The sequence below is a fragment of the Cebus imitator genome, unplaced genomic scaffold, assembly GCF_001604975.1.
Source record: "Cebus imitator isolate Cc_AM_T3 unplaced genomic scaffold, Cebus_imitator-1.0 Scaffold564, whole genome shotgun sequence".
NCBI classification, from domain to species: domain Eukaryota; kingdom Metazoa; phylum Chordata; class Mammalia; order Primates; family Cebidae; genus Cebus; species Cebus imitator.
In genome coordinates this window covers 599,212-610,036 of record NW_016107879.1, presented here as the reverse complement: position 1 = coordinate 610,036, position 10,825 = coordinate 599,212, and the positions used below count along the sequence as shown (strand labels likewise).

General features: G+C 57.2%; 1 protein-coding gene across 1 annotated transcript; it reads left to right on the top strand.

Annotated features, from left to right (window-relative positions):
- Positions 1-5,629: 5,629 nt before the first annotated feature.
- On the top strand, positions 5,630-7,557 carry MYEOV (myeloma overexpressed; the record flags this gene model as incomplete). Its single annotated transcript, XM_017515889.1, is given in 5 exon segments — positions 5,630-5,803; positions 5,920-5,983; positions 5,986-6,069; positions 6,072-6,467; positions 6,470-7,557. Coding segments are annotated over 5 exon segments (933 nt in total), but the record flags the coding sequence as incomplete, so codon positions are not given.
- Positions 7,558-10,825: the final 3,268 nt, after the last annotated feature.

Here is a 10,825-nt window from a genome sequence, read left to right as displayed (position 1 = left end):
TGTCCCTTTCTCAAAATGAACAAGTCAGTGGCGCCGTCTAACCCAATCTTATCGTGGAGTGGAGTTGATCATATTCATAGTGGCAGCGACAGTGTAGGGCATGTGCACCAGGGGTGTGGGGCTGGGGTCCGCCATAGAATTCTGCCTTGCACGATGTTAAAAATTAATTCAGCATCAGTGCTTACTTTTCCCATGGAGACGTCACACTGTTGGGCTGGGGTGGGGCATGGGAAGGGCCATTGCCTTCACACAGCTTTGGTGAAGAATCCTGGCTCTGATCTCCAACGGCTGATGGCCTTGAAGAAGCAGCCTGACTGTTCCAGGCCTCAGTTTACTCATCTGTAAAATGGAATGAGGGCCACTGGCAAGGCAGCCGGAAGGTTAAATGGGATCATGCAGGTAGAAATTTTGGCAGAGGCTGCCCCCTGGGGCCTGGGCAATAGATGCTGCTGCTGCCGTGCGTGGTATTTTAGAACAAGCCAGCCTTCTGTTTTGTTTGAAGCAGGGTGGGACCAATGAAAAGCATGCTTTTAAGCTCAAACACATTCTGAGTCCACATCAGGATCTCTCAGAATCCAACTGTGGCCAGCGAGGCCCTGAGTGCTGGACAGGAGACATGCCATGTGCTGACCAGTGCTGACATGCTGGTGGCTGCAACCTTGGCTGGCTGCTGGCCAGTTGCTCACAGAGGGAAGGGTCAGGCCCAAGCCTGATCCCTCAGAGCAAGATGGTTGGGCATGGAGTGGTGGCAGGTGGATCATCATATGCCCAGGCCAGTGGAGCCGTCGTCCTTCCTTGGCAGTGCTCTGAGGGAAACTGGCACCCGTGTGCCCCTCCTTTTAGAGGCTTTGGCTTCCTCTTTGTGTCTTACTGGGAAAGAGCAGCCAGATGGTGTGGATGGTGTGCCTCTAGGTTCCACTGCTAACTTGTTATGTGACTGAGCCACTCGACACCTTAGATTCCTCCTCTGTAAAACGGGGATAACAGTGGTCCTGGCTCATAAAGTTGTCATGAGGATTAAATGAATACTGTGGGAACACCACTGACATATGGTGCAAGTTCAGTAAAAGTTATCCTCACCGTTATCATCACCACCATCATCATCACCATCACCACCGTCATCATCACCACCACCACCATCATTATCACCCCCACCATCACCATCACCACCATCACCATCACTATCATCACCATCACCATCACCATTATCACCATCACCTTCACCATCACCATCACCACCATCATCATCACCATCACCATCACCATTATCACCATCACCTTCACCATCACCATCACCACCATCATCATCACCTTCACCATCACCATCACCACCATCATCATCACCATCACCATCACCATTATCACCATCACCTTCACCATCACCATCACCATTATCACCATCACCTTCACCATCACCATCACCACCATCACCATCACCACCATCATCATCACCATCATCAACACCACAATCACCCTCATCATCACCATCACCATCATCACCACTATCATCACCACCATCATCATCACCACCACAATCACCATCATCATAACCACCACCATCACCACCATCATCATCACCATCACCACCATCATCATCACCATCACCACCATCATCACCATCATCATCACCATCACCACCATCATCATCACCACCACCACTATCATCACCCCAACATCACCATCACCACCATCATCATCACCATCACCACCATCACCATCACCATCATCATGACCACCACCATTACCATCACCACCATCATCACCACCATCATCAACACCACAATCACCATCATCATCACCATCACCATCATCATCATCACCATCATCACCACTATCATCACCACCATCATCATCACCACCACAATCACCATCATCATCACCCCCACCATCACATCACCACCATCATCACCACCATCATCAACACCACAATCACCATCATCATCACCATCACCATGATCATCACCATCATCACCACTATCATCACCACCATCATCATCACCACCACAATCACCATCATCACCCCCACCATCACATCACCACCATCATCACCATCATCATCACCACCACCATCACCATCACCACCACCACAATCACCACCATCATAATCATATAACCATCACCATCACCATCACCACCGTTATCCGTCATCATCTCATTATCACGCCCACTCTCATCACTATTACTATTATCATCATCACCATGTCCTTACCATCATCACCATCACCACCATCATCATCACCATCACCACCATCATCATCACCATCATCATCACCATCACCACCATCATCATCACCATCATCATCACCATCACCACCATCATCATCACCATCACCACCATCATCATCACCATCATCATCACCATCACCACCATCATCAACACCATCATCATCACCATCATCACTGTCATCACCGTCATCATCACCATCACCAACTCATCATGATTTAACAGGTGGGCTGGCACTCTGAGTGTCAAAGACAGAGGGAGAAAATCAAGCTGGGACAGTGAGAGTCCTACAGTCCTCCCCAGCAGGACCTAAGTGGGCTGTGGGGAGTCCCAGCAGCAGATATCAGCCCAAAAGATGAACCCTGATAATCAGAGCAAGGCTCTGGTGAGACTGAGTGACACTGAGGGGTGCCAAAAGAATCTAGGGTTGTTGGAATGCTGACAGCAAAGGTGAGGTGAGGTATCCCCTGACACCACCCCCTTCTATCTGCTCTTTGGAGAGGATCTGCCAAGCAGAACTAAGATCTTAAGCCACTTCCACCTCTACATAACCTCATACAGGCTTCGTCTTGTCCCCTGGCCTCAGTTTCCCCATCTCTAAAATGGGGACACATCAGGATCTGCCCTCAGCAAGTTGCTGGGGGCCTTCCCTGAGCAGCCGGTAGGTGGCGCTGGTGGGCCGGTGGTTCGGTTGGGGGAGGTTTTCATAGGGGCTCTGGAGGTCCCAGTAGGGCACTGGGGAGACCTCCCCTGATTCCCTGGGGACAGAGCAGAGCTCTTGCCTTTGGAGGAGCTGCAGAGTCTACCTCGGGCATCTTAGAAGCTTTGCACAGGCATCTCCAGTTCAGCGGGGACCAAATGACATCCTGGCTCTCACCTCACGGAGTGGCGTCACCATCTTCCTGGGAGCTGTCTGGATACCCCTCTCCTGGGCCCTCACCTTTAATTTGTCCCTGAGTCCTGTCAGGGTCACCGTCCCTCCAACCACCATCTCCCACCTGGGTGAGCATGGGAACCTCCTCTCCCACTCCCTCCAGTTCACCTCCACTGCACCTGGGGGAGGCTTCTAAAATGCCGAGTAGCCCAGCCTCAGCAACTTGCAGGATCCCCAGCTCTCAAGTCCAAATCCCCGACAAGGCCTGGTGAAGCCCCACAAGGCGCTGTGGGTCTGGGGCTAGCTCTGGGCTGCAGGCTCTCCTCTGGTCGCAGCCAGCTTCCACCAGGGTCCAGGTGCACCGAGCTGCCGGCCCTCTCTCCCCTCCGCTGGCTCCCTCCTTCTGACTGCCCTCTCCCCCTCCAGCTTGCTCCCTCCTTCTGCCTGCCCTTCTTCCCCTGGCTTCTCTGTGCTTCCCGCTGGCATTGACCATAGTGTCCTGGAGAGCTGGGCAGGGGGGGTTTCCTTGGGTTCCCTGCTGTGTGCCCCACCTGGTGCCGGGCTTGGCCCTTGGCAAGTCTTCAATACACCCGTGTGGAACTGGGGGAAGGTGCAGGGAGGAGGGAAGGTCCGAGAGCTCCCTGTGCTCAATGAAGAGTAGGAATTGAGCAAGTACCCATTTTTAGAGCTAACCAAGATACGTACAACAGGCCTGGGGCCAGCAGAACCCCTTGGCCCGGCCCATCTCCCTCCAGTCTGTGGGGTCCACCCCCAGCTGCCCAGCCGTGAGGCCTCCGTGGCTCAGCTCCTCATCTGTTAAGGGGGGAACCCTCACAGCAAGGCCACGTGGGTTACATAGCTTATTCTTAGGGTGCCTTGCCTGCAGGAGACCCCTAAGGAGGTTCTGTATTCCTAGGGCCACTGTTCTTAATGGTACCCAGGAAGGGATGGTGAAGCCAGTAAATAAATGAATAATTGAATGAATGGATGGCACCCTGTCCCCATTGGCCCCTGGGTGGCTTCAGGATCCTTGAGGGGGTTGGCTGTGTAGGTTCCCCTCAGGTAGGACCCAGGTGAGCTGGGGAGGCCTGACTCACCCAGGGCAGGCCTTAAGGTTGGGCACACCCATGTGTGGGCTCTGCCCTGGCCTTAACCAAGAGAAGGGAATGTTGGCAGGGAAGAAAGCCCCACCCACCGGGGCTAGCCCCACCCAAGCAGCCCCACCCACCAGGATTAGCCCCACCCCCAAGCAGTCCCACCCACCTGGGCTAGCCCCACCCACCAGGCAGCTCCACCCACCAAGGCTATTCTTGCCTTGATTCTCCTGTTATTGTCCCACAAACCCACATCCTTGCAAAGCAGGGAAGTATGTTTGGAGAGGCCAAGCGAGTGGGGAGCCCGGGCTGAGACCAGGGCAGAAGCTAGGCGTCCGGGGGTCTCCCTCACCCAAAGCCAGGCATCCGGGGTCTTCCTCACCTGAAGCTGACTTTTCCCCACCTTGGACAGTCAGAGGGCGGGAGACACCCTCCCCACTGAACCCAGTGCTTTCACTGGCCATATTGGCCCCACCCACACCCTGTCATGGAAGCCTCGGCCGTCACCCCTGCGTGGCTGGGGCGTGCGTGGCTTCAGGGATGGCCTGTTCAGCTGCTGGCTACTTGGGTCCAGGCGCCTTACCACCTGCTGAGCCCCACCTTTCTGAGCACTTCTACCTTTGGGCTCAGTGAAGACTGGAGTTGATCTGGAGTGAGGTGGCCGGGCCTTGGTGGGGTCTGAGCAGGTAAGAAGCAGGGTGTTTCTTAGGTTTTAAGGAGGCCCTGTGGCTGCTGGGTGGGGAACCAGCTGGAGGGGCAGGAGGGCAGCAGGTGACTCCTTACGAGGCTGGGGCCATCATCCTGTGAGAGCTGGCATGACTGGTGCAGGCCGGTGGGGCTGCAGGAACAGACCAGTGGGATCCACAGATGGCTCGGAAGCGGCCAGGCCTCTGCTGAGCTGCCCAGGTCCCCTCTGGTGGGCACCTCCCACCTGGAGCCCCCAAGGGGGTGCCAAAGCTAGAACACTATACAGCCAGAGGCCTCCAGGCCCCATCCATGATAGCCCACAGCTGGCTGCTGCCCAGCCACGGTCACACAGAGGGCAGCCGTCCCCATGGTCCCTAGAGCCAGTGAGGACCACTGTGCCTGGAGTCCTCCGTGGCCATAAACCAGGAGGAGAAAGCTGCCCACTTCCCTGCGCCAGAGATGGGGAGGCTGGGGCTGCCCCATGGATTTGGGCAGGTACCTCTGCTTCCAGGTTCCAGGCTTGTGAGGTGAAGACGTGAAGGGACCCTGGAGGCCGTGGGGACCCAGGCACAGGGCGGCGGCCTCTTGCCCTCCCCTGGGTCAAGGAGGCCGGTGCCTTTCCCGGGTGGGTTATGGAAGGTAGGATCCTCCTTCTCTTCAGAGTCCATTCAGGAGCAGGAAAGTTCATCTCAGACCTTAAATCCAGCCATGTCATGCCAAGTTTAACGCCTCCAGTGACTTCCCCTGGGACTTAGGACAGCTCCTGGCTCCTTCCCTCAGCCAGTGGCCCTCAGGGCCTGCGTCACCCACACCCCAGCTCTCCCTGCCGGGTCTCACACTTGCTGGTCCCTCCGCCTGGGACAGTCTCCCTCCTGGTGTCATCTTCTCCGTGGTGGGTCCGTCTTGGCCCTGCACCCCCACCAGGTGTGGGCACTTCCCCGACCCCTGCATCCTCTTCTCTTGGAGGGGTGAATGCCACCTGCCGATGTCTGGTTTATTCATCTGTTTTCTTGTTTGTTGTCTGTCCGCCCTGAATTCAGGGACTGGTCACTGTGTTCACCCGGTAGGCTGGATGCTTCGTGGAGGGCTCCAAAGCTGGCCGATCCTGGGCTTCCTCTGTTTCTCCCAGACCCTGTGTGCTGCAGTGAGAGGAGCCTTTGTGTCTCTGTGGTTTGCTGCTGAAGCTGATGACCAGAGAGAAGCAAGGGAGACAAGCCTGTCCAGAAAGGCGTGGGGCTCAGCTGGGAGGTGGAAGACACAGACCTGCCCCGGGCCAGGTGGGTCACAGATGCGCCACCAGGCACTCTGTGTGGCACTGGGCACAGGAATTCTGGAATTCAGTCTGCAAGGGTGGTGGGCATTGGTCGTCCCCTGGGAGAAGCCTTTTGAGTGGGCATTGAGCAGGCCGGTAGCTCGTGCCCTGAGGAGGTAGATGGGCGGCACAGCCTTTCCACAGAAATTAAGTGGGCACGCATGGGTGTGGCTCTGCGCTCACCTGGGCTAGGACTTCTGGCCGGTGCTGGGGCGCTGTGTGACCCTGGCAGAATGGAGCTTTCCCTGACTGAAAGAGGAAGAAGAGCATGCCTGACCCCCACTGGCACCCCATCCCGCACTGCTCCACCTGGGGACTGCCTCTGGGCGTGGCGGGGTCCTGGCTGACTGCTGACGCACTGGGGGTGTGGGGCGTGGGAGTTAGGAGGACTGGCCAGGTGGGACCCACCACGTGCCCACCCCCAGTGTCAGGAGCTTCCCCTCTCCCTGCCCACCACCTCCTCCTCTTCCTCATGGTCATCCTCACTTGTTGAGGACATCCTGTGTGCCACGTGGTTTATATGCCCAGCCTCATTTACTCCTCAGAATGACTCTATTAGGTAGCTACTAAAACCCCCCACTAACAGATGAGGAAACCGAGGCCCAGAGAAGCTCAACCACTTGCCTGAGGTTCAAGTTTCCTCTCCCAATTCTCCTACTCTTTCCTTTTCTTCTCGTCTCTCCCGTCCTTCCCGGCCTCTTCCTTAACTAGACAATTTTTTCTTGAGCGTCTGCTAGGTGCAGGCAAGAGCCAGGTGCTGGGAAGATCATGATGACCCAGCTCCTTCTGATCCTTTCCTTAACTGGTTAGAGGCCGGGGAACGTGCAAGTTCAGCTCCAGCCGACGGGGGCATTGGTGGTAGCCCCAGGAGAACTTGTGCAATTCGGCTGTGAGGCTGAATCTGGCTGTAGGAAAGCATGTTGCAATCCATGAGTGACTGCCCTGCGCACGGCATGGAGAGGGAGGCACCTGTGCTGTCTTCTCATAGACCCTAGACTGATGGGGCCTCTGAGGCTCATCCAGACACTGTGTGCGTTGCATGCCCTCCCAACCAATTCAGTATTTTTTCTCTTCATTTTCCAGTGAGAAAACAGAATCTAAGGTTCTTATTGGAACCCAGGATCCACAGACCCTGGTTTTCTGTGACGTCATGCTGTAGGGCACTGTACTCTCTTTGCTTTGGCTGCTGGGGAGCTCAGAAGGGAGCTTTAGGTTTGCTCTCAGTCACCATATTAGCTCAGGGGTTTGAGCATTTTTGTCGCTGGCTCCTTTGGGCTCTTTCTCCTCCTCGCTGAGCTTCCCGGGGAGCAGGCCGGATGTAAGTTATCAACTATAAATAAAACCAAGACTTCCGTTCTGGCTCTCACTGTAGTTTCCTGGTGCATTTTTTTTTAAAGTTCTTAATCAAGGGAGGGGGTACTGCTAACTGAAGATGACATCAGCATCAGCTGGTCCTGGGGGGGCAGGCCCCCAGCCCCCAGGCCCGTGTGGGCCCTGAATGCCCCCATTATGAGGGGTAATCTCATTACACAAGACGCACTGCACGGCGGAATTTCAAATGGGGTTTTGTGGTTTCTGCCCTTTGCAGCAGAGCACACACAGGCAGCTGCGGTTGCCCGGCTTCCTCTCCCGCCGCAGCCCTGGCGCCTGGCCAGCTGGTGACCACCCCTTCCACCATGAGTCAGTTTCATTCTTAACTCTCTGACTCAGGTCCCTTTAAAGGGACAGCAGAGTCCATTCGTTCCAAGCAATGAGGGAGAGAGGAAGAACCTTTCTGGGTGGGGAGCTGAGGTCCAGAGGAAGTTGGGGGAGTCCCAGCCAGGTGGCTGGGTGAGCAGCCCTGCCTCACACCCCAGCCCCAGATACCCAGGATGGAGGGGGCTTTCCTGGCTGTTCCAAGGGAGATGGACTGCGACTTCCCCAAAGCTGACCCTCTGCAAGGCGGGAACCCCTGGCGTTCAGCACCCTTCCTTTCTGTCTGGTCACAAGCCTTGCCCAAGCTCTGGGCTCAGAAGGCCGACGGGGACCTTGCGAGCCACCCCCAGTGCCCCACGTGCCCCGCCTCATTCTCATCTTTGGCCCTATCATTCCTTCTTCTTCCGTCGCAGCGACCTCTGCAGTTCGCTGCTTCCCCGGGCCGCCCTCCCTGCCACCCGCGTGCACGTGACTCCATTCTTTGTGGTGGTCCGGTCCCCTCCTTCCAAGCCCAGCAGCATGCCACCTCCTCCCAGGTACAGCCTGCCAGTCCATCATAGCTACCTGTTTACCTCCATAGTAGCACGAGTAACAACCTCAGACAAACTATTCAATTTGCTCCCCTCTTGCTCCCCTCTGGTCCTACCTGAGGGGACCTGGGCAGCTCAGCAGAGGCCTGGCCACTCCCGAGCCATCTGTGAGTCCCACTGGTCTTTTCCCGCAGCCCCACCGGCCTGCACCTATCATGCCAAGCTCTCCCAGGATGATGGCCCCAGCCTGGCAACAAGTCATCTGCTGCCCTGTTAATGGCCACCAGTGTGGACTGTTGGCTCCATGAAGGCCGGGCTCTGCTTGTCTTGTTCACAGCACAAGGCCGGGCACACAGTAGGTGCTCAGTCAACGTTCCTGGGATAAATGGGAAATGACTGGCCTGCAGCCATCCTTGTCGAGAGCCCCAGTCAGGGTGTGGGCGACCCCTCCCCTGTCCAGATGGCACTGGAGGGGGCCAAAGCTGCCAGTGGGCATCCCTGGGGCCGGGACTGCTGGGGGTCAGGCTGCAGCTCTGGCCCAGGTCGGGTCTCATGCGAGGCCTCCATGAAACAAGAATTTCTCTCCCGGTTTCCTTCTCCCTTCTGACTCACACTTTCGTTTTGAAGTTCCCCCTTTCTGCCAGCGCTTCGCCTGAGGTTACTGAGTGGTCAAGCGTGGCCGGCAGGGTAGGGCGTGGAGACCCGGAGGAAGCCCGGCTGCAGTTTCATTCACAAAAACACTACCCGCCCGCTTCCTGTGTCCTGCCTGGGCTGCACGGCCCCAGCTCCACAGCCAGGTCACAGGGTGTTTGCAAGTGTGCAGGGGCCAGCGAGGTGCTCCTGGGGTCTCAGAGGCCTGAGTTTGTCCACCACAAGGCCTCTGTCAGGACCTCCCCCTCCTGCCTCTATGCTTCTGTTCCCCACGGCGCCTCCTGGCTCACCCCAAGGGCCTGGAGCAGGGCCTCAAACCCAGGACTCCACAGGAGCTGAGGGCTGGGCATGTGCCTTGGTGCTCCCCTGGCGCCACTGACCCATCCTTGCTTCAGCACAGGACTGGGAGGCCCAGGGAGGACAGCCTCTGCTGATGGGCCCAGGTCTGTCTGTGGTTCCCTCTCAGGCTGGGGTGGATCCAAGCAGGAGGGAAGATAATGAGGGGGGAAGAAAACGATGCCTGTTGGGGCGCAGACCCCTAAACCCAACCTCGTGTCTCCTACGAGTCACTGCTAGGTGTCTACAGGGAGCCCGGGTCACATGGCATCACTCTTTCTCCACGCATCAGATGATTCTGTGGCCCCCAGTGCCAGGCCCCACTGGCCCTCTGGGCACATCAGTGATTTTGATGTGGTCCCAGCCCTCCCACGCTGCCAGTCTGATGGTGAAGACAGAGCAGCAGCCCTGGATGGTAAGGGTGCCCAGTGCATGTGCCTTAGCAGAGGAGATGTAGAGGAGGGGGAGCACCGAACCTAGGCATCAGAGAAGTCTCCCTGGAAGAAGGGGCATCCCAGCAGAGCCCTGAAGGTTGAGATACCAGCCAGGGGAAGGGGCTGGCTGGGAGGAGAGGCAGGGAGGGGGCTCCAGGCGGAGGGACACCGTGCTCAAGTTTTGAATGCAGGAGAGCCCCTGGGGTGGGCTGGAGAGGAGTGTGTGGGGGGTCTGGGTGGTGTGGAGCGGGGACGGAGGCCAGGCTAGGAGGTTGGCCAGGCTGAGCGGCTTGGACCTTTTCCTGAGGACTGCGAGGAGCCCCTGCCGGCTGTGTGCGTGGCCGGCCCCGCCCCGCTGACCACAGCTTGGTTCAGCACAACCTCCACGGCACAGCTCTGGGGTCTCCAATCCAGAGTCTCATTTCACCCTCGCGCTGCCCCTTCGAGGAGGTGTTGACTCTCCTTCTGCAGTTGAGGAAACTGAGGCCTAAGAGGCACGTTCTGTCCAAGGTCATGCAGTTGGTGCTGGCAGAGCCACCCGAGTTGCAGTCCAGTGGCCTCTCACTGCCCTCCCTGACCCTCCGGCCATGGCTGCTGCGGGGATTAAACCATCACAGGGGCGAGGCACTTGGAAATGCGAAAGCTGTACCATGTCGTCGTGATGATAAAAACACAGCAGGAAGAACGCAACTCATTACGGTTTTATGAGGCTGAGCTGCCCCTCTGGAATTCCCTCTTATCCGGGGATCTCAAAGCACTGGGCAGGTCCAGAATTAACGAGGCCCTGAAGCCAAGCACCACAGAACACTCCTAGGAGCACTGGGGGCCCAGCTCGGGCCAGGCAGGAAGTGGCAGGTGCTTCTCATTCCCTGCTGCCCCAGTCCTCCCCCTCCGCATCGACCCCTCTCCCTGAGCCAGCTGGTGCAAGAACGGGGAGCTCGGGTCCTCCCGGTCCCCAGCAGGTGAGGAACAAAGAACAGCAGCAGCA